We start from the raw sequence: 27,373 nt of genomic DNA, 5'->3' as shown, positions 1-27,373 counted from the left end.
CTTAAATATAATTATATAAATAAATTTTTCTAGTCTGTATTTAAATACAAAATATAAATACATGTACTTATATTTTTATATTTTAAATAGTATTTTAATTACAATGTATTTAAATACTGCCCATCCCTGCCCTCAAAATACTCCTTGACCCGTGCAGCGAACTTGCCAGTAAAGGCGGTGCTCCGCTCTCTGCGTGATTCGGGCGTCCTGGGCTCCCTGTGAGCCGCCTCTCGTTTAATAATAAGCCGGCGTACTGCCTGGTTTCCCTTTTCCCCTTTTTCTTCTTTCTTTCTACCATAAAATCCACCCCCCCCCCCCTCCGCGTAAGGGGCTGGCTTCGAATGGCAAGTAAGTTCGCTTAGTCGAGGGTTCTAGGGGAAGGGAAGTGGGCAAGAAGGAGAATTAACGGTGCGGTACGGTGCGTTCTAGAGCAGACAAAACTTTGGAAAAATGTACTATTCCACTGAAAAGTGTCGTTGACATTCTATACGACCCTCTTTCTGCGTTGTATACTGGCCATCGCTTTCCTTCTATAAGACGATTTTTTTCTTTTTTTCTTTTTGTTCTCTTTTACAGCATTCTTCGATTGAAGCTCTCAGAGCCACAAAGATACGGTTTTTGCAGGTGGGTTGTGCGGCCAGGGAGACATCTTGTCGGAAAGGTATATACCTACCGGAAGACTAATTACCTAAAATTCATTAAATAACTTATGAGTTACATGTTTTCGAAGAAATGAGAGATAGCAGAAGAGAAGAGATTCAGCCATTATTTAAACCTACTTTTTTTTTTTTAAGGTCCTGAAGCGGTGCTTTTAGATAGAAATCGCAACAAAAAAAAAATGCTCTGCAAATGAGCCGAAGCTGAGACCACGCACTTCTTGAGCACAAAGAGAGCGACGGGCGTTCGCGTCGGTGGGCCACGTGGTTTATAGCGAGGGCGCGCTGATTGGAGTCAACGTTGATGTGTTGGCCAGATGGAGCGCTTTCCGGCCAAAATAAGCTGAAAATCATATTCTTCCTGCGCTCACGAAGTGCTTAGTTCTGATTTATATCTCAAAGTACGTGCCCTTTCCAGAATGGTTGAAAAAAAAAAAGAAAGTGGATTCAGTAGCGATATTCGGCAATTCTGCTGTCTCGCAGTTTCCCGAAAACATCTAGTTAAAAGGTTGTACTTATTGAATTTTAGGTAATTAGTCGTCGATTAGGTTACATGCGCTTCCCCACAGGATGAGCGCCCTGCCATATAACCAGCATCACAACAGGCGACGTGATGTGACGTGATGTGATCGCAACAGACATCAGTGCTACTCTCAGAGCTTTTTGTTTTAATATGTAAACGGTAAAAAAAAAAAAAAAGAAATAACGTTGCCGTTGTATTCATCCTTTTCGTGCTCTTCTCCCAGCTGTTTCGGTCTTCGTATATCTTTCTGTTGGACGACGGTCACCCTGTCGTGACTAAGGAACCTTATTTGTTCTGTTCTGCAGAGCCATCGATCAGCAAAGGAATTCAGAATAGTGGGACAAACTTTCTGCACATCGCTGCGTGGTGTGTACACCTGTGTGACATCGTGCTTGTAGAAGGTATGACAGTTCAACAGAAACTCCACTTGGATTCTAAGGGGTGCACTAGCCCTGCTGGCACGTAGCGCTTCGTATGGACAGATCAATACGTCTGACGTTGAATGCCGGTATTTATTTTGTTAGGTTCGCTAAATCGGGTGTTTGCGTTAGTTTGCTAAATCCAACTGCGTTAATTCGCTAAATCCATGTTAGATTTGCTAAATCCAACCAGCGACATTGCTAGACTTAAGTGGAGAAATTCCATGATAGGCAAGTCTGAGCGATGGGCAAGACACGTAAACAAACATCTACGGCAGTACATATAAATTTTGATGTAGTTCTGTGACATTCATTATTATAACTTTCCGCAAAGTAACACAGTAGTTTGGTGAAGTAGGAAATGTGCTACGTACCCTTTCCGACAAAAATATACTAACAATGCCATCACACTTGTAGCGGTTACCGATAGGTGGTCTAGGTGTCCATGACCAAAGTAAGAACGAACTAGCACCCATTGTGGGTTGCTGAAAGCTCCAAGGTTTACTTTATTCTACTAATTTACTAACTAACAAACAAACTAACTAACTAGTAATATACACATAGCACAGGCAGCTCGGTTAGTTGCCCTGCGGCTGACCACGGAAGATCTGTCTGTCCCCTTCTGTTCGAACGCGTCAACATTTGGTGTCCTGGAACGTTCTAATGGCCGTCCCAATGAACGTTTCACCGCCACCGTCCGCTGTGCAAGGTTCCTCCGGAGTCGTCGGTGCGAGAGGTAACCTGACAACCGGCACTGCAGGAACCGAAGTCCGACTTCCCCCGATCTGACCCAAGAACCCCCGAGACTGGTTTTCCCAGGTTGAAGCCTGCTTTGCCCTTCGCCGCATTACCTCGCCTTTAATGAAATACCTCAGCATCGCCTCTGCCTTCCAATGGACATTGCTGTCTAGGTGGACTACATCTTAGTATCCCCACCGCTTGACAATCCAAAATGAGCGCTTTAAGGAAGCTATCCTTTCTCTCACCGGGTGCACCGAGCAGTCCATAATCCGCCAGTTCCTCTCAGAACTGCTACTGTGCAATCCCCGGCCTTCGCAGCTCCTCCATCGAATGCGACAGCTACTTGATGACTCGAGGAAGAATCAGCCCACAATACCTCAGGAACTCTTTCAGACTGCCCCAGCAAGTCTGAATGGTGGTGGCCGGGACAGACGAAATTTTCTTTGACCATCTTGCTCAGTTGACCGGCAGTATTATCGAGTATTCGTCAGCCGCCGTAGCCCACTGCTTCGAACCAGAAAACCTCGCTGCTGTGGGTTCAGCTGACGCTGCAACCGTTAACCTTGACGGACATATTAAAGGAGTTGCGACAGGTCATCTCAAGTTATCCCAGACGACTGAAGTACAACTCTTTGTAGTAAAAGTTCCACAGTGAAGAGGGTAATAGAAGGAGAAAATGGGCACCGCGAATACCAAAACTCATAAGGCTCTGATATCAGAGCCTTAGCCGACGCCAGTGAGGCTGCGCATGAGAAGTCACGAGCTTACGGCTGCCAATGACAACTCTGAGGTCTCTGACGTCTGCGCTTGCTGGGGAGTGTGTTCGGGGGGTTTGTATTTCGCTAAGTACGACAGGTCGAAGAATAATTATTTTTTCCTCGGTATTCTGGGGTGAAATACAATGTGTCCACGATGTCATGAACCACATGTATGAATGTGTCCCGACACCTTTAAGGAGCTCTCAGACGCGGTTGTGCAACCGACATCTCCATTTGGCCACCGAGGTACAGACGATATCCTTCCCGTCGTTCCCCACCCAGCGTCACTGGACGTCCTCTGCTTGTATCACAAGAGACACGGTAACGATGCTTTCAAGTGTACGAGGTCTTCCTTCTGGTCGGGAAACGCGGAGGTCGGTCGATATAAGACACTGGCCTACCAGAAAGCTGTCTATTATTCGTTACCGACAGGGTCATAGGCCACCGTTTCTTTGTCAACACTGCAGCTGATGTCAGCACTGTACCTCCTACCAGTGTTGATCGTGCACATAGGAAGTCTTCCATGAAGCTGCAGGAGGTTACCCCTCCTCCATCACAACCTATGGACTGCGATCCATGGATCGCAGGATCGGTGATCGGTGGATCAAAGGTCGGGGATCATGGATCGCAGGGTCGGGGGAAGTTCGCGGGTCGACACCGGTCTCAGACGGCTCTCTCGCTGGGTGTTTCTAATCGCGGACGTACCTCACGCCATCCTCGGGGTTGACTTCCACTTCGGCATTGATAGCAGCCTCTTTTGTAAGAAATTACCTGACAGGGTGACCAATCTGACAGTCTGTGATTGTCCGTCAGAACAGACGAACCGCGGAATCTGGACTGCGCTACCAACCTCTTGGTATGCTGCTATACTCGATGACTTTCCGCTGTCGCTAAGCAATACGACCTAGAAGCCTCTCCCAAGCTCAGCGACACACATCATATTTTGAGTACAGGTCATCCGGTGGTATCCCGCCAGCGCAGAGTCTTCTGCAAGCGCCTTCACATTGCACGCCGAGAACATACGATGCAGCATAGGCTTGTAGACGAGATGGTGCCCCTAATACATGAGTCCTGACGAGCGGTGATGGAATGTACCAGCGGGCAGATGTGCGTGGCCTCACTCAAAGACGGCGCCGGTACACAGGCGCAGTGGCGCGCTGCAGCAGAGACACGTCTTCATCGTCGTCCACCAGCCGCCACATCACTCCCCACCCCCCTTAGACTGGAGGTGCAGAGCTTGCGGTTGAGGTCCGCGCCGGCATGTGAAGAGGAGGAAGAAGGGCTGCACGTGGAAGATGGATAGCTAGGCTTGTGCTTTGTGCTGAACGAGCAGTAGCATCGGAATTTATGTTACGGACAAGCGCTGACCGGGATGGTTCCAGGGTCGGGCCGAAGCGGAGTGCATGCAGGTAGGCCGAAGTGATCCAGGTAGGTGGGCGACAGAAGCGCGATCGGTTCGTGAGCGGTGAGCTCGTAGTGCTGTCGCCAGGAGAGTGCCAGGGAGGACCATTGTGAAGCACGGGGAGGCCGGGAGTAGAACTCACCAGGGAGCAGAACCAGGTGGGAAGGCAAGGTGGGAAGTTCGCGGGATGCGCTCCTTGTCCGCTTGCGTGGGAGATACGTGTACAAGGGCGCATGGCTCGGAAAAATGCCGCTGGTTGCCGAGGAGGGCCATTGTGATGCGTGAGGCGTTGCGACGCCGTGAAGGAGACGGTGGCGTGTTGCAAGATGAGCGACATGGAAGCGGCTCCGAGAAATCAGAGGTCGGTGGAAGGGCGTGAAGTGTCACCGCCTAGCGAGTCCTTGGAGAAACGAGGCAGCGCACCTTCAGTTATAGCTTCCGGAGTAATTCGTTGATCGATGCAAAATTTGGGATGGTAAAGGGACGAATTACGGCCGCAGTACAGTCAGTAGGTATGCTGGCACTTATTGACCGTTATATCTCGTGACTCTAAACTGTACCCACTCCAAACATCACAGCCCATGGGGTCGCCCATGCCATCGTAGACACCTGGATCACTCGGTATGGCTGTCCTGCCCGTATCACCAAGGGCTAATGAAGGCAGTTCTAAAGCGCAGTCTTCAAGAAACTGATGCGCGTCTTCTTGGGTTCACTACATTGGGACAACACCCTATCATCCTCTTTTGAGTGGTCTGCACTGTCAGCTGAATGCCACGCTCATTGCTCGAGACGCCACGAGCAACTGGGCGGACCGCATACTCATAGCCTTGATGGGCATATGCACTGTCGTGAAACACGGCCTTTCATGCTCCGCCTCCGAGCTGGTCCTTCGCATAACACTACGTCTGCCCGGCGTCCTCTGGATGCAAAGCAAGCAGACACCGCTGTCTCACAGTCTGAGTGCGTTCAAGACCGCGACTCTTCTTTCGGAGCATCACACCAACACCACCACGCCAATCGTCTTCTGGCAAAATATTCGTTCATCATGATCTCTAGACCACTCACGTTTTCTTACGTCATTGCGCCATCTGCAAGCCCTTCTCCACTCACTATGATGGACCGTATAGCGTCGTGTCTCGCACGGACGAAACCATCACACTCGACATCGCCGGCCAGGAGCACGCTCTGTCGTGGTATCGTACCAAGCCGGCCTACAAGGAAGCAGAAGCCACAGCGTCGCTGTCTTACCACTTCCACACCCACCGCCCCGACGTCGTCGCACCCAAGCTTCGTCGGACCGTCACACGGGTCAAGACATGTCACCTGACTTCCACTTCACTCCCTGGAGTAAAGGGGGTGACCCCCGTAGCGGCCGCCGATAGGTGGCCTATGTGACCATGGCGAAACTAACGACGAAGTAATGGTAAACACCTGACACGAGCAGTTCAGTTATTTGCCCTGCGGCTGACCACATGGGTAGGCCTGTCTGTTCCCTTCTTTTAGAACACGCCCCCAGACATAACCGGGACACGCGACCACGTGCCTTACGCCTCTGTGACTGAGCACCGGTGAGCATCGGCGCCTCACGACAGCTGCTGAGCATGCTCGCTTGGGCGGCTACCTATAGTCGTACGCGCAATCTCACTCGCCACCGGCGATGTTGCATGTACGGTCTCAAACCCAAAAGCCAATGTGCCGCAGCGCTGGCGTCCACGCGGCTGGCTGCGGTTAACTCTGAGGGCGGTTGTACGCAATGATCGGTGACAACAACAACAACAACATAGATGAATGAATGGATGATGATGATGATGATGTGGGAAGTTTCCCTGCGTATGATCGGTGAATGCGTGACGATATTCGGCACTATTCGGATAAGGAACCATTCTTGGGCACCGTAAGCTACAGCGCGCCGTGTGGTGACTTTGTCATGTTCAGGGTTGAACCTCTTTTCGGACCGCTGTACTTTGTTTGACCTCGCATACAGCTATCTCGTGCATGCTCTGTCAGTTGATCCAGAACCATGGAAAACAATATTACTACCATTAGACAACAAAAGGCTCACCTCCTACGACGAGATGCACGGTGGCGTTGCGCTGGGCACCACTGTGGAAGGCTACCGTACAGAGGTAGGCACCAGCGTCCGAATCCCGCAGCTGACTGAGTCGTAGCGCGGCAGGACTCCTGGCCACTGAGAAAGAGGCACGGCCCGCCCATACCACGCCGATTGCATGCTCGGCATTCCACAGGCCACGACCGCTGGTGTCCTCCACCTTTTGGCAAGAGACAATATGAGTTCATCGTTAGAATGTCAGTCACACATAGGTCATGTACACACCAATGCATCTCGTGCTTTTTGCTTTTTATTCAAATATCGCAGTTATATGTCAAGGGCAACTATCATGATGCTTTACTATGCACTCATATATGCACACTTCAATTATAGCTTTTTGGTATGGAGTACCACAACAAGTACGAATCTGGATAGGTTACTTAGTCTGCAAAAAAGATTCATACGAATTCTGGACCGCCTCCCTTATTGCCACACAAGAACTGGTCGTTTCGAAAGAAACGGTTTGGTTCCCATACACAATCTGTATAAGTACAGACTTCTCTGTTATTATAAATTGGCTGTAAAGAAATCACTGGTTGGTGTCTTGTCAATGTTCGATCTCACAGAGCTTTCACGTCACTATGCTTCCCGCGCTTGTCAGCAGTGGAACATTCCCCGTTGTAGGACGAATTACGTACAGCGGGTCAGTCATCGCTTGCCGCAGTTATTAAATGAATACCCTTTCAATCCTTTAAATGTGTCCCGTGCATGCATTCGTGATTTCTGTAGTTATCAATGATCAATAGCAGGGGTAAAGGTGTCAAGAATACGTCTTTTTGTTTTCTGGTGTGTAGTTTTGTGTGGTGTAGAACTAACTTTATTTAGATTTCTGTAGCTGTGTTGACGTTTTATACTGACTTACATTTGTCTCTTCCTTTTTTTTTTTGACCGGCTAATATGTTATGCAGTGATGCGCCTTTCCTTCGAATGTTGCAGTGTATCACCATTGCCAATTGTATGTCGCTGGGAGCTGTGAGTCCCTCAAGTCACTATAGTGACTTTTTTTCACAGCTTCCACCATAATTTTTCTTTGTGGAAATAAATTCACATCCCATCCCATCAAATGAAGCTTCAAGTGAAACCCCAATCATAATTCCATCGCAACCTGAACCAAGCCCACCGCTCGACGGTTCCCGTTGCCACCACCGTGTTGCGTTGACGCCACCGACGGAGCGTTGGTGGCGTCAGTAAAACAGCACTGAACTGTGACGACTGGGACGTCATGCTTTCCTGTTGGGCTCGCGGCTGATGGCCGTACCCGTGCCCTCGTATGCTAGGACTGTCTATACAGAGATTCCATTCGGAGAGACGGCCGATAATCCCAACGTAAAACTGAGTTAAAATGGTTGCCAAAATCTGAAAGAAGAAACGACTGAGTCTTTCTCCGAGTTTTGAGGGAAGACTTCGTTCATGCCAAATGTTTTTCGTGTGAAACATACCGAAGCATCGCACTGTACTCGAGCATTTTCAGGGTGTAAATTAAAAAAAAAAAAAAAAAGAGAAACACTTTTCATTGCAGTTCACCGTAATTGGTGTAATGGAATTTATCATATTGGACCAATATGGGCTGCCCATATTGGCAAGCCCGTTTTGCGCCAATATTGCCAATATTTAACTGTGATAACGCCAACGGGAAGTCCGTGTGATAATAACACATTATCCGGTTTAATATCCACCACTTACGCTCTTCTTGCTTTTTCATTTCTGCAGATATCATTGATCCACGTTGCATACCATTACACACAAAAAAAAAGGAAAAAAAAAAAGAAAAGAAACACCGCATCGCTCTAAAAACGGAGAACGGGAGCTACGCCCGTCTTGCAGAAGGACACAAGCAGTCCCACGGAACCGCCAATGCCAAAGATCCAGCCTTCATTGGGATCGCAATATTCTATGAACTAAAAGTATCCAACCCGCTCCGAGAGTACAAAGGAGCGAAACACTTTCGTGACGGAGACGGACATACGCCAGAGCAACTCACACTGCTTGCAGCAACTTGAAAACACTTAACTTTACACAAGAGCCATCCCCTCCTCTCAAACATTGTGTGTTTTACTTGACCTGCCGCAATTCCGTTGTCATTAGGGGAACCAGCGACATTTTAGCGCGTATGAAACGTCCGATTCGGCTGTCTGTATATTTTCTGTCTTTGTATCCCCCCGATTTCTTCCTTCTACAGACTGCTTATATGCAGCCTGTAATGAGCAATTCCACCGCTTCTGTTGTTTAGCTGCAACTAACATATATATCACGCTCATAGCCCAACAACCCTTTCCTCCCTCTTTTTTCTTTGTTCTGATACATATACTCTCCCAACCCCACCCCAACACCGACTTAAACATTTCTATCGCAATTCCTCGTTGCCTCGCAACCTAGGAGATAAAAGGCGCTCAGATGAAGGGAAGGATGAGCACATATTACAAATTGGACAATGGAAGTTTTTGATGAGTTTTGAACGCGCAGTAGTGCACGTACGACTACCGTCCACCTCAGGCAGACAAACCTTACGTGAAACATCACGACACCATCACTATTTTTATTACGACTACCGTAGTAGACGGCAGCAACAGCTCCTATGAAAACGCGTAGAATGATGATGATAATCAACTTTAGAATGACACATCTTCCGTGGGACATCCATCGCTTGAACAAAAATACTAAGGTAAGCTGAAGTACAAAGTATTGTAGAAATTGAGAAACTGTATACTTTCAACTATGGTTGAAAGTATAGAGGATGCAATAACCGGGCCGATGAGTAGCGCCACCGCTAGCTTCCAAATGCGGCGCTGGGGAGGGGTGCCTATATGACATGATCGTTATAATCTAGTAGGTCGTGCGCGAAACACACGCGGGACTGTAGTACAGCGCCTGCCGGCGAATGCTGTCACGCAACGGCATTAAGAAGGGAAAGAAAATGTAAGGGGAATAGACGAGAAGGGATGAAGAAAAGCAGCCTCGGCACCCTGTACCACCAAAAAGGCATCACAGTGTGTCACGCAACGACAGCATGAAATGCGCCCATCGCTGCCGGAGCGCAGTGATTGACATTGCACGTTCTCTGCTGTTCGAGTATAAACACTCCGATGACAGCCGACGGCAGTCGACCTCGTTGCGCTCGGTCGCTCGTCGACGTTACGTCGGAGTATAAACAGCCCTTCAAGGGTACTAACAAGGTTACTTCAAATTACGTTACATACTATCTTAATTTCGTACTTGTTATCAATAATTCAAAACTTTGATTCCGTTACGAAGCTACAATCAAAATTATACCGGACCCTTTCTTGCTTCGGCGCTAAGCAGTGAATGTTGTTTCAGCTCGTGCATCGGTGTTTTTAGTCCATTTAGTCCTTTTTGGACGTCACAGGACTTCGATCCTCATTGTAACGGGACCCATTATTTCATTCCCCGCTTCACCCCCAGCAATGGGGTAGAGTATGGTCCCCGGCGATGAAACTCCCCACCCATCATCCTGAAATAAAGTTGTTGCTGTTGTTGTTTTAGTCCATGCTGCGCGCGCACGTGCGTGCCACGCCATGCAGCAGTCCCCCGTTCATTCCCGTTACATTCAATTACCTGCGGTTACTTTCGGTATTCTTTAATTTCATTTAATCTTTCTCTTAATTACATATGTGGCGGCCCGTGGACGACGACGATGACGACGACGCGCCTCTGCTGCCGCGCGCTACTGTGCCAGGCAGCCAGTTCTACCGGCAACAAGCAACGCAGCAACGATCACTCAACGACACGCAACGCACTCAGCGCCTCTCAACACAGTCATCAAACACTAAGCATCCAAGCACTCAATCAGCATTCACATCTCATCAATGGGACCCGCTCGGATCGCAGCGCTCTTGTTCCCGCCATCCCGCTGCTCCTGCATCAACAGCCACAATCACAAGCCGTGTGCCCAGTCGTCCATCATCCACGAGTCGTCCTCATTCTCCTCTTCATGGTATCGACGCGTACCTCAACCGCATGAACCGCTCCGCGTCTGAGGGGGGGGGAGTGATGTGGCGGCCCGTGGACGACGACGCGCCTCTGCTGCGCCTGGAGACGACTGCGCCTGGCAGCCAGTTCTACCGGCACCGTCCTAGCGTGAGGCCACGTCCATCTGCCCGCTGGGACATTCCATCATCGCCGGTCAGGACTCATGTAGAGGAATACCATCGTCCTCTACATATATATCTTACACTCATTACCTTTAAACTCAACTTTGTTTTAATTGCCTTTAATTACCTCTAATTACCCTTACATCTTACTCTTAATTACCTTCGACTACTTCAATTTCAAATCATTTGCCTCCATTTGCATTTACCCTCTTATATCCCCTTTGCATGTCCACTTATTCCGATGTCTCGGTGAGGCTTCACCATGTCACACACGGACACACACGCACACATACAGCTTTTTTTCATTTTGACACTCCTAGTGCTAACGCATCTAAATGCAGCAGTGCCCATCACGCCGCACGTATACGGAACACTACGATCGGACCCGTCCCAAATCCACACGCCCACATTAGGTATGAGCGGGCTTCTGCTGTCTCATTGGATGCCGCCAATCTTTGCCTCCTGGGGATCCCATTCGTTGCCACAAAAGATGCCTCTGTTTTCATTGCCTTTTTCTTCTAAACGGTAGCATTGTGTGGACCAATTTCGATTGAATTGTACGCATTGCAGCACGAACTTTCATTTGAGAGCAAGTTGTTTTTGCACTTTAGTGCCCCTTCCAGTCTTTACGGGCCGTACTGACGTTGAGACGGAAGTCCTCACCCACGGAAAACGGCATAGATTTTAGTTCGTGTCCACAAGATAATATACTCTGTTTCGTCTTCAAACTGGCAAATTTAACTATAATTGGTCGTTTCCTTGCATCGCGGAAGTATCCCATTTGGTGAGCCCGTTCAATCTCATTGGCGGTTACTGTGACCCCAAGGGTAGTGGAACAGAAGTTGATGACTTTACTTTCTGCCTGAGGCCAATATTCGTTGGCATGGTCCTCAGGACCATGGAAAAGAAGGTTCTTACGCCTCGATCAGTTCTCGAGATCGTTTAGACGACGAGTGAAATTAGCTAGAGTGCTGTCAGTTTTCCTGAAATTTTCCTGAAGGCTTGCAACATGAGACTGCAGAGATGATACATATTTGACGACGTTATCAAGTTTGGTTCTAACGCCATTCAGCCTGGATTCCGTCTCGGCCAGCTTCGAGTGAACGACTTTGACTTCACATAGCAGCTCTGAGTACTTAGCATCGATACCAACCCCAACTTTACTGAAGAGTCGTTCGACAGATGATAGGTCATCGTCGTTCAAAGTCTCCGGACAGCAACAGCAGCTGGGTAGTAACATGCACACAATCGTAAGCAATGCAAACCAGTGTCCCTGCGGAGGCTACCACTAACAGATGACGACTACTCGTTCTGCGCGAGAACAGAGAACAGTTCCATACTGTAACAACCTGAGTCTGGGCACACAGACGGACGACACACAACACACGACTCTCCGTCGTCCGTCCGTTCGTCGTCCGTCTGTGCGCCCACACTCAGGTTTTTTACATTATTGAGTTCTTCCACCAGCTAGCCTGCATCTACGCCATTTTGTCAGAGAACAGTTATTTCTCACTTGCGTGAATAATGCGAAGCGGTGAGGGAGCAGCACGTTGGTGGAACAGGCCTGCCCTGTGACGTCTTCGAACAATGCCCAAGCATTTAAAGGTACCGGTGGCGCCGGTATCGTTGGCAGTATGGTGTCGATGCGGTTGTAATCCAAAGTGTTCCCGGCGACGGTAACCAAGTTGGGCGAATAATCGGCACGTAACTGTCGAACATTCGAAAATGAGTTCCGAGTATGCAATTAAACGTGGAATTCCGAGCTTCTGCGACCACCGGTTGGCACAGGTTGTATCGTTTTGGCGGGAATGTCGTACAGGAGCAGACAGCAGCTATGCGTGAATAATGCGAAGCGGTTAGGGAGCAGGATGTTGGTGGCACAGTCCTGCCCAGTGACGTCTTCGAAAAGTGTCAGATAACGGGCATATTTTCGTTACCGTTTCCATTTTCGTTACTGCATTAGTTTCGTTTCCGTTATCTCTTTCTGATACCAGCCTTTCAATTTCGTTTCTGTTACGTTTCTGGTACTGTTTTTAATAATGGACCGGCTCGTTGCGGGAAGACAGCCTTTTCAGCTTTATCAACAGCCCGTTTTGCCGAAGTGCTGCTTCAGTGTCACGCGTACACACAACACAAGTAATTTCGCATCGGTGGGATCCGTACACCTTACGGAATTTTCTTTTTTAATCTACAGAAAGGTGTCTTCACCCCATAGAGTGTTGAGCTCGAACTTTGAGTCCAGCCACTCAAGTTGGGCGTGACTATAGTTAGTAACAACGTAAGTCATACACTTGACCCCGCCCCCACACAAGAATCGCTCCGCGCGCGCGAATGTAGTGCGGCGCGGCCAAGTGGGGACTTGGGGGCATGGAGGAAGGAAACACAGGAGCGGCCGTTTCGAACAGATATCCGTGGGACCCCTCTGGCGGTCGCTTCTGTCAAAACCGCCATTACTTCCTGTCCACTACGTGATCCTCTCTAAGGTTTCAATCTAGCGATGCTTTGTTGCTCGCGCTGCTTTCTGTGCTTTCCCAAAGTCATTTACTCTTAAAATGTGAGCACCAGTGCGGGAACAACGTTTTGTTAACGAGTTCTTTCCGCGGTTGCGGATGCCGTTCAGCAGAAATCAGCTCTGTCACGGGAATAACATTTAATTCTTAAGTACGTACTGGATCGGTTGTTTCGTACTCCTGTCTGTGAGAGTCATCTTGAATCGTTCCTTGACAAACGGCCGCTGTGCTACAGTTGCAGATTCATTTGATTTCCTCCATTGTTGTACAAGTTTGATTATTGGCATGCTTTACCGCTTCAACAACAAACACACAAAACGTGGCCTTTCGGTTTAGCAACGCTTTGTTGCTCGCGCTGCTTTCCGTCCTTTTATGCTTTTCCACAGTCATTCACTCTTAAAATGTGAGCACCATTGCGGAAACAACATTTTGTTAACGTGTTCTTACCGCGGTTGCGGCTGTCGTTCAACAGAAAGCAGCTCTGTCACGGGAATAACGTTTCATTCGTAAGTACGTACGGGATCGGTTTGTTTCGTATCCCTGTCTGTGAGAGAGTCATCTTGAATCGTTCGTTTGCAAGCTAGCGCTGTGCTACAGCTGCAGATTAATCTGATTTCCTTCATTGTTGTATAAGTTTGATTACTGGCATGCTTTACCACTTCAGCAACAAACACAAAACGTGACCACGTCGTCACACAAACGTCACTGCCACGAATGATGTTTCTGGTACTGCCTGCTTGTCCTGCAGACCGTGACCGGTCTTGTAGTAGACGGGTAAACCAAGAGTAAACCTCCGAACACACACAAATAAAACTGGACGCGCGGCGCTCATCACGTACAAGGCAGATACCTGAGCGTTTGAGCTGCAATCACGACTCCCGTCGTCTGCTTAGGGAGCTGGCCTGCGCATGCTCTTGGGATCAGGTGAGCGGTCACATGGTAGACAGGAGCGTCCCAGAGTGCAATGCGAGGCTGGCACGCCCGTCCCCATGGCAAAAACTTGGAAGGGCTGCTCCTGTGTTTCCTTCCTCCATGAGTTGGAAGGACCGCTCCTGTGTTTCCTTCATCCGTGCTTGGGGAGAGAGAGAGCCGGCACTACATCGCGAAGCAGGGGCGTCGTGCAAAGGCTGGTAGCCAATCGCAGGAGCCTTTCACGGCTCATTGAGATGCAGAGTATGACTCTACAGCGTCTGGAGCAAACCAGTAGACAAGATGAACTCCAAGAACATCAGAAGACATCGACGGTGTTGCACGTGGCTCTGACATGGGCCAAGAATTGCAGCGAGATTGGATGTCTGTCTGCTAGCATTAGCCAACTGAGCACAGAGTTGCCGCCTCTCCGTTTCGTAGAGCTCACATTCTGTTAGGACGTGCTTAATGTTCGCTGCGGCTCCACGTTTGGAGCGTAGGCTGCTGTCACTGTATCCGATCCGGTACTTGAATTGGGGAGCGAAGGCTACATTGAGACGAAGCCTGTGCAGGAGGGACGTAAAATAGCGTGGTAAACGATCTGGAACTGAGAAAGACAAATTTGGATCCACCGAATACATGAGAGACCTGTCAGTGATGACAGGATTCACGATTGATACCATTCAGGCGACCATTAATAATGGTCGCCTTTGTCTCGCATTTTCGCGAAAATATCTAATTAAAAAATTAATTAATGAACCCAAGCAGCACAACATCTTGGCCCAATATTGGACTAATATTGGCAATACTGGTCCAATCTTAGTCCAATATTGTGCAGTCATTGCCAATATTGGTTCAACATTGGACCGACATTACCAATATTGGTCCAATATTGGGCCAAGATGTTGCGCTGCTTGGGAAGTTAAGGGAACTAGTTAAGGGAACTATGTTATGTTCCCTTAACTAAGTTAAGGGAGCGTCCGCCTGAACGCGTAACCCGCCCGCAAAAATGGCCTCAGTGCTGCTGTCTGTTTTTTTTCTTTTTTTCGATAAAGGATTAAAAACCACCCTCTATAGCAAGCAAGCAGCAAAGAGTGACTGAAAAATGAACAACAAGGACATACAGGGAGCATGTTATAGGATTTGACGATATGAAAACTGAAAAGATGCGGCTATAGAGTACCTATTTGTCACATAATACAAAACATTTTGTGTCCATATTACCAACTTAGCCTTTTTCTATGCATCCACAACTGTGACCTAGTTAAGCCATCCAAACCATTAGACCCTGATTCCCCAACATTGTATAACAATCCCCATTCTCCCTGTATGAGCTTTTCTCCTGTTATGATTTTGTTGCTCATTTTTCGTTCGCTCTCTCCTGCCTGATTGCTTTATGTATGTTCCACCTCGTGGTTATTTCGATCTTTTTTTTCACCCGATGAAGCGCAGATTCTAAACGAAAGCTTGGCATTAAAACTAGATGCTCCTAACCGTCTGAATTTTATTCGGATTACCTCCTTTGGTGACTTGACGGCGTATTTGTATTTTGTCTATTTGCTACTAGGAATACTATGAGATTGCTAAGTTCAAGGCACAGAACAACAGACAGCCCTCACGCTAACGAACGATAGGAGAAAGACACTCAGCTCTTAATGTCAGAAATGTATCCTGTAGACCATCGCCGCATAAACTCTGTCGCTCCGAGAACCATTATTTCTCTCCAAGTAAACAATGATTGCTTATGTATAGAGACATGTCAAGCGGGTACCGAATTCGCAGGCGCCTACTTTGAGCCACAGCTCTACATCTATACACCGCAAGACGTACCGGGCCACGGCCAGTTATCTCTAAGTCGCCCACTTGTAAGATAATGAAAGAAAAAAAAAAAGCAACAACAATCAAACAAACAGGAGAGGCAATTAAAGGAGCATGGAAATCATTTGGAACATTATTTTTCACTGCTTGATATGAACATACTACCTTCATAAGCTGTCACGCAAAATATTTCTTTCCAAAAGCGCGAATTTCCCGAGAAAATTAGTTTGCCAGAATGCACTCCGCGGCCACAGTCTCCCACAAGCCGAGTCTGGCGTGTGGTGACGTCATGTGGCGGAGCACTTCATTGGCTGCAGGAAGCGTCCGCTCACCGCCAGAACAGCCAGAATCGTCTGCTAGCAGAGTCGTTTGTCTGCTAGCTCCGGAATCGTGGCGACTTACTGACTGAGACACTGTTGGCTATTTATTTGCACTTGGCATTCACTTGCGTTCTTGCATGATTTGCCTCGTACGTTTTGCATAAAACAAGACGGCGGGCAGCGTAAAAGGTATGTCTATGCCTCTGTGTTGCTGTGACGGTTCGGGTTGAGTTGGATCGTACGCGGTTGTGGCTTCCGTTCCGATTGTGCTTTGGTGTCGTTACTTAGTGAACAGTATTCTGCCTGTGTGTGCAGTACATATATGATACGACTAAATACATTCCTGTCAGTTGGAGATTTATTCCATGTCCCATTGTTGTATGCTGCGTATGACCATTAAAAAAAGAAAACGCTTATTTGGCCATGTGTTTTGGGGTTTCCCACAGATCGCGAGCAGATGAACTCTACTACTTTATTTTGGTATATATGTTGTTGTGCTTGTGTAGATGTTGCCCTCATGGTATCAGTAAGATATGCTAAGCGCAATGTTACACAGCTATGCATTCATCGGTCCGCACTTTCGCCTCGGAGATACCAGTGTCCACGCGGTTCAGAGCCCATAGTGTTGACCACAACACGGAGAAGTGAAGATGGTCGACCACCTCTTCAAATGAAAACAATGGTCACCGCGCCGCGTCTTCGTGACTATGCATGTAACCAAGAAGAAGCACTGCATTTCAATCCGAATGTTTGTTCATACTTAGCAGCATCACTTACGAGTTTCCGGGACATTCGTGTTTCAAAATCAAAGCTTCGGCTCCAACTCCATAAAACGTTTTGTCAAGAAGAGCAGACGTGTCGCCTGTACAGCGTTCAGTTCATCACCTGTCCTTTCCACGACGTCGGATGAACAACGCAGCTTCCTGCTCGGTCGGCTTGCCGGCGCCGCGACGCCAGACAAATCGCAAAAAAGAAAGAAAAAGACGGTGCGGCCATATGACGTCAGCGCCTGGCAGCCGAGAGAGGGGGCATTTCTGCCGCGATATTCAAACCTCCCTCGCGCGCCAGGATTGCGCTCAAACTTTTTGTGCGAATATGTATCACAGGTCCCAGAATCTTAATTTCTACTTCTCCTGTCCTATTTTATGCCGATCATTTCCATGCCCCCCCCCCCCGCCAAGCTACCTTTCGTAACAAATCACAAACATCACAGGGGCACAACCAGTCGTGACCGAATACTCGCCCCACGACAACTTAAATCATGAAAGTTATTGGCACGAGTGTCACCTGTGGAACGTAACAGCTCACCAATACGAGACCATGGAGCAGACTTCAGTTCCACTTCCGGATCCGGAACATGTACTTCGCTAAATTGTTCCACAACACGCCCGTAAAACTGTGAGGGGGAGCTGGCTGCAGGCCACCTATTACCAAGCCGGCGAGGGACCAATGTACTACGAGAGGTTCCTAACTAACAAAGCCAGTAAACGTGCAGGAGAACTTGGTCAACCGCAAGAAGAGCAAGTAATGTGCAAGACGTTGACACCCATGGAAGGTTTCAGCCACCCCTGGACCGCGATTGCTGTAGAGCTGACAACCGTATGAGTGCCGTCTTGCCTCTCCACGAGAAAGGAAACATTACAGAAGACGCCTTGCTACAAACTGAGGGAGCAGGCGAAGGTACCCGAGGAACAAGCGTGTTCCTGAAATGGAAGATGAAATGTGCTTGAGTTCTAGGTCTTGAAGCAGTATGCTTTAGTCCTCACGGGATACCTCGTGATGGTAGAAAAGCACCCCTAAAACACGACTTGGATAGGTCCCAAGAGGTCACGAGAGACAAGGAAATATTCGTTAACAATCCGAAATGCTTCACACACACTGGCGTTATTTCTAAAAAAAAAGAAACGTAATGTCATCCACGTACGCAGTCGGGAAAGGAGAAACCGCGTATGTAAGGACAAGAATTAAGTCTTCGTAACAGCAGGTCTATGCACAAAACATCTGCAAAACACACAAAAAAATGGAAAAAAGAAATAAGCTGGCGATTTAGCAGTATGTGCGAAAGAAATGCGATAGCATTAACCGCCTTTTCCTGTCCATACTTGACTACCGGTTCTCCACTTCCGGTCTAACCTGACTTCCGGTTCTCCACCTCTAGTCAATGCTTGAATTCCGATTTGACACTTTCATTTACTATATGTATGTTCATCTAATTAACCGTTAATTAGCCTCAATTACTTTAAATTACCCTGTAATTACCCTTTAATTAGGTAACCGCAGGTTACTTGAGGTAACCTTGAATTCCTTTAATTACCTTCACGTTTACTTGCCTTAATTATTCTCAATACCCCTTTAATTGACGTTAATTACCTTTAATTACTTCCGGCATAATCTGCAGTTACCTTCGGTATTCTTTAATTTCATGTAATGTTTCTCTTAAGTACATATATATATATCTTAGACTTATTACCTTTAAGCTCAACTTTCTTGTTTTAATTGCATTTAATTACCTCTAATCCTCTAATTACCTTCAAGTACTCTTACCTCTTACTCTTATATCCCCTTTGCATGTCCACTTGTACCGCTGTCTTGATGGGGCTTCACCATCTCACACACTGACACACACATACATACAAACAGCTTTTTCCATTTTGACACTACTAATGCTCACGCATTAAAAATTCTACGAGACCAAAGGCTTAAGCTTGATCAAAAGAGACAAAAGCGCCAGGTAGCTAGCAACCGTCAGCATATTCCATCACGTCCCGCATCAAGAGTGAACGAGAAGATGCTCCTTACCTGAAACTGAGCAGGTTATAAAGGGGGATATCAGGTACGGAGGAGTATCTCTCAATCAATGTTGCTAGAAGGGAGGCAAGAATCTTGTAGTCACTATATTTTTGTGTAATGGGGTGCTATGGTGAACTGCGGTCGGCCTCAGCACTCTTTGGGATCATATAGGAAGGGAGTTGGCTCAGGACAGAAGCCGCCGATATTTCGAACAGAGGGATCATATAGGACGATATGGCCGTGCTTAAAAGAAGGGGGAAGCTGTCGTTCATGAAGAAACAGATCAATCATTCCGACAGTCCTTGCTCTGCGCAGAACTGCTTGTGACATAGAACTGGCAACCCTTCAGAACTTGGAGCAGATGAACGTCCCGAATTTTAGACAAAGTAACAGGGAAACACAGCGCCTCACTGAAATTACCAGGCAATTGAGGTAAACCAGAGAGGAAATTCGTCATACCTGCGCTGACTTCTCCTCCTCACCCTCACACGAAGGAAAGGAAAGGAAACATTACAGAAGACACCTTGCTACAAACGGAGAGAGGCGGCGAAGCTGTTTCCTTACCCCCGGCTAAGTTTCCTCACAGGAAACTAAGCCGGCAGAATAGCAACGGCAGATGATCTGCAGACACGAACCCGTTTGCGGGACTACTTGTTCAACACGATTCGACGTAGACTGTGTGACGTCTGCATTTCGTACGAACGCAAAACATCTGGTTCAAAATGGGACGATCGTGGTTGAACATTATATCAACCGTCCGCGTTTATAGAAGCGCCAAGTGCTTAGTACCTTTCCCTCAAGATGTCAAGATATTCTTGCATAGGCAAGACCTCCTCCTTCTCTATAGACATCCGGCATCAAAGCTTGCTAGTAACTTTCTTGTGTCTGCAAGCTGCAACCAGACGCCTAAAGCACTGTTGCCTATGGCAATCCCAGAGGAGCAGGTCAATGTCAACTTAAGACAATGACTAGAGAATATACCGGCGTAAATACACCACACAGACGAAATAATAATATAACGCCAATGTTGTTGTTCTAGTATTGTTCTGTCTGTGTGGTGCATTTGCGCCGGAATATTATCTGGTCATTCACAAACTACACCAAATGTCTACGTTAGTCAGACAAAGAGTCACGCATCACTGCATCTACGAGGGCAATCCGAAAAGTAAGGTCTCCGAAACGTTGGGGATCCAGAGAAGCTGTTCGTGCGGCTGCTGGCCGCACTGCTGTGATCGGCGCGTCCTCCTCTCCTATCCATTCATGCACGCGTCTCACTAGGACGCACAGTATTGGCTTGGCGGCCGTTGAGAATGGAGCTCCCGCTGGACGCTACCGCGAAGTGCGAACTTCGCGCAGTTATTCGATTTTTGAACGCAAAAGGCGTTCAACCGATCGAAATCCATCGCCAGTTGGTGGAAGTGTATGGAGGCTCATGCATGGGTGTCAAAAACGTCCGCAAGTGGTGCAGAGAATTTGCAGCCGGCCGTACTGAAATTCACGACGAACAGAGGAGCGGCAGACCGTCAATTTCCGACGAGACAGTCACGAAGGTTGAGCAAGCCATGCGTGAAGATCGGCGTGTCACTCTGGATGATCTCAACATTTTGGTTCCTGAGGTTTCCCGAAGCACCATCCACAGGGTTCTAACAAAAAAATTGCAATATCGGAAGGTGTGCGCAAGATGGGTGCCACGGATGCTGACGGAAGACCACAAACGGCAGCGAGTTGATTCTTCCCGCGAATTTCTTCGCACCTATGCAGAAGAAAAGGACAACCTCCTGGACTCGATTGTCACGGGAGACGAAACCTGGGCGTTTCACTTCACACCTGAAACCAAACAACAATCACGCGAGTGGCGGCACCCCTATTCGCCCAAGCCGCGGAAATTCAAACAATCACAATCCGCTGGTAAAGTGATGGCAACTGTGTTTTGGGACCGGAAGGGGGTATTGCTGGTCGACTTTATACCTGCAGGGACCACAGTAAACGCTGACAGGTACTGTGAGACACTGAAGAAGCTCAGACGGGCAATTCAGAACAGGAGAAGAGGGATGTTGAGCCAGGGCGTAAGCATTCTCCACGACAACGCTCACCCACACGTCGCCCGTCAAACCGTCGCTCTCCTGCAAGACTTCGGTTGGAAAATCATCACCCACCCACCATATAGTCCGGACTTGGCACCAAGCGACTACTACCTCTTCCCTAAGTTGAAAGAACATTTGGCAGGAAGGCGATTCAGCAACGACGAAGACGTGAAAGATGAGGTTCAACGCTTCCTCAAGGACAAGGCGGCGAGCTGGTACGACATGGGCATCCAAAAACTACCACAGCGTCTTCAGAAATGCATCGACCGAAACGGCGATTATGTAGAAAAATAGATAATTGCTCAAGCTTCAAAATGATGTAAATATCACAGAAAATGAACAGTTCTTTGTCTTTCAAAAAAATAGGAGACCTTACTTTTGGGATTGCCCTCGTAGTTCAGAGGTGACTTGAGGATCATGCAATATCGTGCCATCTAACCTCCACAAGCCTTGCCCACGATCTCCCAACGAGGATAGCTCGAGGTTACGAAGGTTACGAGAAAACCCAAGCAGCACGCCAATATTGGTCCAATATTGGACCCATATGGGCTGCCAATATTGGATCAATATGGAGAGGGCAACCAGGCTCCATATTGGCAAGCCCATTATGCGCCAATATTTCTGTGATAACGCCAACGGGGAGTCCGTGTAATAAGAAAACATTATCCGGTTTAATATCCACCACTGATATTATTTCTCTCTCTCTCTCTCTCTCTCTCTTTCTTTTTTTTTTTTGTTTTGCTTTTCCATTTCTGCAGATCTCATTGATCCACGTTGCATGCAATTACAAAAAAAAAAAAAAAAAAAAACACTGTATCGCCCCAAAAACGAAGAACGGGTGCTACGTCCGTCTTGCTGAAGGACACCAGCAGTCCCACAAAACTTGTATTGTTGACTCTATGAGATGAGCCACAGAAGATTGTGTACTCATCTTCCTAAGCTTTCCCTAACCATTTATCCCGCTTGTTACCCCACTTGTTATTCGTATCTCGCCTATTTCTATCCTTGAGTCAACAACTGAGACAAGTTCTAAAACATTGCCACATTGCTATCGCACTGAAGTGCAGCAATCGTATACTCTCGAGGAGTGCCAACACCACTGTGCTTCACATTTAAACCGCCCCGCATATCTTACCAATTCCCTCCCCTGGAAAGCTTTCAAATGCTCGGGAAACATAATTTCATTCATACTTACTCGCTCAAGTGAAACTTGATGATCCCGTCCACCACTCTGAAGCCTTTGCACTGCCACTGTTTGAAGAAATTTCGCTGCCCCAAACGTAACCTTTCCCTCCCAAGCCACATGCGGACATAATAGCTCACAATATTTCTAAATTTCGCCTTGCTCCAACAATCACCTCCATGAACAACCCTAGACCTATTAAACCACACTTGATAGACAATTTCTGCGGCGACCAATAGATAGAAGCTCTGCTGCTTCTTAACTACTTGCCCGATATGGATCCCCACAGCTTGTTCAAACGTAAGACTACTTAATCCAAAATATTTTTTGAAGCATAACCACAGGTATGCAGGCACTTTACACTCAAAAATTGCATGTTTTACTGTTTCTGTGCGACTACAAAGCGCGCAGTTCCGTCTACTGGTCTTACCCCATAAATAGAATCTGTCTTTCACAAGTAGTACTCCATGCCCTATTCTCCACAACAGCGATTTCCTTTTACTATCCAACCAGAAGCTATTCAGTCTTCTCCATCCCTCTCGTGTTATCTGGGAAGAGGAGTTCTCAACAAATTCTTTCCTCAAGTCTTTGTAGATTTCCACGACCTTGCAATCGCCATAGTCCTTATTATTGTTCAACGTTTTAAGCTGTACAAGAGCCTGTCTCGCTACTTTGTATAGTCTTGGCTGGTTTTCAGACATTGGGACTCTATGATCAACGCTTTCTTGCCTAAAAAGTTTTATGTTAGTGCCCAGCCAAAATCTCGATCAAAGTTTCCCGGAACCTTCCTGAGTTAGCATCCTGTAAGCTCCATGTACCGCGTATGCCTGTGCCAAATGTCGAAAGTCCGGAATTTGCAGGCCACCATCCTCTATTGGCCACCATCCTCTATCCCACAAAACTGCCAAAGCCTTCGTTGGGATCGCAATATTCCATGAGCCAAGAATTTCCAACCCCTCTCCGAGAGTACAAAGTAGCGAGACACTTTCGTGACGGTGACGGACATACGCCAGAGCAACACACACTGCTTGCAGCAACTTGAAACCACCTAACTTTACAGAAGAGTCATCCCTTCCTATCAAACATTGTGTTATTTACTTGACCTGCCGCAATTCCGTTATCATTACAGGAACCAGCGACATTTTAGACCGTAGATCCGACGGTCGAGCATTCAAATTAGTTGTAGGACGCGTGATTTCGCTCACGACACGTCCCAGTGCGGGCATGTTACACATTTCAATTGCATCGTAAAAATAGAAGACGGTGATTAGCCAACCCCAAACTTTGCAGACTGGTAGCCATTTGTCTGAAGTTTTGGTGGATTTTTTTGTGAGCGTTATGGTCCTGTAGAAGAAAAAATAAAACTCAAGCAAAATCTCACTCTATATAAGCATTTTCTATGGCCCATCTCATTCAAAAGCCGCCATGTTCTTCTGTGCCCGCTTCATTTCTATTTCACCACCCACAGGTGGCGCCAACATACAGAACAACAGCATTGGTGTATAACGTCAGAACTGGGATGTCACTTCGCCGTAGGTTGCGCCGCCTGTTTGAAGTTATGGGAATGTGAAGCACACACAAGCAAAAATGGTGGTATTTGTGTGGGATAGGCCGTTGAGTATGCACGAGACCAGATTTTGCTTAATTTTTAATTTCCTTTCTACATGAACATAGCGCCTACAAAAAATTCCTTCAGAAACTTCAGACAAATGTCTATCAGTCTGTAAAGATTGGGGTGGGCCAAACCCAGTCTTCTATTTTTACAATGCAATCGATATGTGTAACACTTGCTAGACTAACCCTGTAGAACACGATTGAAATCCTCAAATCCTCAACAACAACAACAATAAATGATGACGATAATCTGTATAAAGGGGTACGGCAAAAGTATGATTACGTATAGATTCCGAAAGAATGCATTTGATAAGCCGGGACAAGCAGACACATACGCGTTAATGAATTTTTGTATTTGCTATGAACACATTTTCCGAAGTCGACGGGAACTAATGCGACAGTCCTCTTAACGGCTCCGAGACGTCACGCACTGTATCATAGAGGTGCGGAGATGCAGGCGCGAGGTTAAGCAGGAGCAATCTACGGTAATGGAGGCTTTTACTCACATAGCTGCGAATACGTGAGAATGACGGCGAAACACGTACAAAACACGTCAAACGAAACACGTAGCACGCTGCGTCGCAACGACAAATGCAATCTCGAAACCAAAAAATATCGGCAAACAACCATTCCTACTCACCCCGATCGAAATGAAAAGAAGCAGGCTTCTGAAAAATCGATGACGGAAATCACGCACACCCTTGAGCGAACAAACATTCGTCTGTTTAAGAAGTAAGAGGCCACAACGAGACGTCCGAGCAAAGTGCATTAGCGTACACTGCTTCTCTGGACACTTAAATCCTTCAGCGTTCAGCGTCAGGAGGCTCAGTCGCGTGACAAGTGATTGTTGATGTTTTCACCTCATAGCATTCAGTGTTCCATCTATCTGATGTGTCCCATCAATTGATTTCCTCAGGCGCAAAGGCGGGACCTTGGCAACTCTGTGTCTGTGATAGCATTGGCATCGGCAGAAGGCAAAACGACTTGCGCTGTGGCTCTGCTGGGAAGTTGCGGTGCTGCTAGAAGTAAGCTCGGGACCGTACTTCTAGCATTCTCGTCAGACATCACATCGGACAGCTGGGTCGGGGGCACCGTAGAGTTTTCAACTATAGGGCTGGAAACTCCTGCGAAATCACGACTTCAGAATACGCCCTAATACGTCGCGTGAAGTCTGCGGTAGCATGTCAGGTGCCGCACGTTTGACAGGGAAGTTTGCAAGCACGGAACACCGGTCACAAAATTCCTCGCGACAGGCTGCTTTAAAATGGCCGTCCTTCTTACGTCGGAAGCATGCTTTCGTCGTTAATAAGCATGTTGGCATGCACTGATTTCCGGCCAATGTTAGTATTTCTTCATTTTGTGCGGCTCAAAGTGATTCGCATATCTACAGTTTAACGTATTTATTGTGAGAAATGTCGGTGCCTCTCACCTTGTAGAAAAAGGGAGTCTCTTGAGGTCTGAACCAGAGCACCTTAGCTGGGCTGTCGTCTCGGTTGGAGTCGATGTCGCACGGCAGCCACGCCTCGCTGCCCACCTCACCTCGCACCACTGGAGAACGAAAAAAAAAAGTTATTCGCAAACGTTTTGTCACGGCATCTGCAAATGTCTGTCACTAAACGGAACCATAAGTTTTCGTCCCATCACACTCCCACTCCCTTTCATCCCACTTGACCCCGCTGCGCCGTAGAAGACGACATCCCCTATCAGCTCCTCCACTGTCGGCGTCACCTTCATCATCCATGCCGTGCTCTGGCAGCGACTCTCAGAGCTTGGGTACAGGGGCGTTCCCCCAGAACCCTCCTTGGCCCAGTGCAGCAAATTAGCCAGTTTACTGTCACAAAGGCATTGCTTCGCTTTCTGCGTGATTTGTGCCTCCTGGTCTGCCTGTGAGCCGGCTTTTCTTTTTTACTTTTTTAGGGGGGGGGGGGGGGTAGCAAGCCGGCATGCTGCCTGGCTGACCTTTCTGCCAATAAACTCCCTCCCCCGTCACAGCTCAAATGCCTCGCCCCTCCTCCGCTGATTGGAAGTCATCTCTTCTTATCAGCCGGACTTGCACTTATCCTGAGTACGTACTCAAAATACAGTACTTTCAATAGTTTTTCCGGTATTTATTTTAGTGCTCTACTCAATGCTTTTTGCGACAAGCATTTTTGAAGTATGTAAACTACTTTTTTCGGTATTTGCTTCTCAGTGCTCAAAATACTTTCCTTCCTCGTCATGCCGTGTCCGGCACACTTCCCCGCAATATCCTCATTTTCAGCTTACGGGGACTTTTCTTTCTTTTTTCTTTTTTTTTTTTTTTGAGGGAATTCGCACATCTGTCATTTATCCTCATGTGCAATAGGGTCCCACGCTTGGCCTTGCTTGTCAATAGCCCGACCCCTACGTCAGAAAACGGTTCCCAAGTATGGAACGGATCCCAATATGCCCAAGTATGGAAAATGAAGTTTATTACTTTCATTTGTACGGCCACCTTCAGAATACGCACAAAAAAAAATCGCACAAAACGCACGGCTTCGGCACCAAAAAATTTAGTGTGGGAAAAGGATGATTCTACGACCTGTACGAAGACAACGTTTAATGGAAACTGAAAACTGAACTGCGCGGTCCAGGAAAACGAAACAGCACACGCGCCCAGATGGTGCTCGTAATCTCCAATCCTCTTCTTCTCCATTTTCTTACAACGCGTTTCACAAACTGCTAATACTAAAGTAGTTTAAAGAGTACCTCGAATATTTATTACAGTATTGAGTACCCTACTCAAATTATTTTCAGTTTTGAGTATTTTGTACTCTATTTTAAATACTTTTGCGCAGTATTTTGTACACGTCTGTTAAATATCAGCTTATAAGCGACCATGACGTGAAGCACTTGGATGGGTGGAGCGAGACTAAATGACACTCTACAACGTACACGCGAGGTCGTTAGAAATGGCAATAAAAATAGCAAATTTCATTGTTGAATTAGCGGTAAATGCGAAAGAAACGCGTTAGCATGAAACGCCTTTTGAGGTCCATACTCGACCTATGGCCGGATATCCACTTCCTGTCTAAACCTGACTTCCGGTTGTCCATCTCCGATCCATACTTTACTTGCGCTTCGACACCTTCAAGTACAATATGTAAGTCCATCTAATTAACCTTTAATTAGTCTCAATTACTTTCTTGAATATCATTTAGCTCCCTTTAATTACGTTTACTTGCTTTAATTACTCTCAAATTGCCTCTAATTGAGTCTAATGAAACGTAATTACCTCCGATAGCCTGCGGCTACCTTCGGTAATCATAAATTTCATTTGATCTTGCTCTTAATTACATATATCTTACATTCATTAACATTAAACTCAACTTTATTTCTTCAATTACCTCTAATTACCTTTAATTACCGTTAGCTCTTACTCTTAGTTACCTTCAACTACTACAAATCA

General features: G+C 47.2%; 1 protein-coding gene across 3 annotated transcripts in view; it reads right to left on the bottom strand.

The window, feature by feature from the left end:
* The window catches only part of LOC135388801 (B-cell receptor CD22-like), a 442,796-nt gene that overhangs the window by 262,021 nt on the left and 153,402 nt on the right, over positions 1-27,373 (bottom strand). For all 3 annotated transcript variants that reach the window (XM_064618610.1, XM_064618608.1, XM_064618609.1), the window contains exons 2-3: positions 25,376-25,494; positions 6,562-6,769 (exon numbers count right to left, since the gene is read on the bottom strand). In XM_064618610.1, coding sequence (XP_064474680.1) covers positions 6,562-6,769; positions 25,376-25,494 — 327 coding nt within the window. The remainder of the gene's footprint in view (positions 1-6,561; positions 6,770-25,375; positions 25,495-27,373) is intronic.

Source organism: Ornithodoros turicata, chromosome 3 (assembly GCF_037126465.1).
Source record: "Ornithodoros turicata isolate Travis chromosome 3, ASM3712646v1, whole genome shotgun sequence".
NCBI lineage: Eukaryota > Metazoa > Arthropoda > Arachnida > Ixodida > Argasidae > Ornithodoros > Ornithodoros turicata.
The sequence above is the reverse complement of the archived record's forward strand: the minus strand, read 5'-3'. Positions and strand labels throughout refer to the sequence as shown.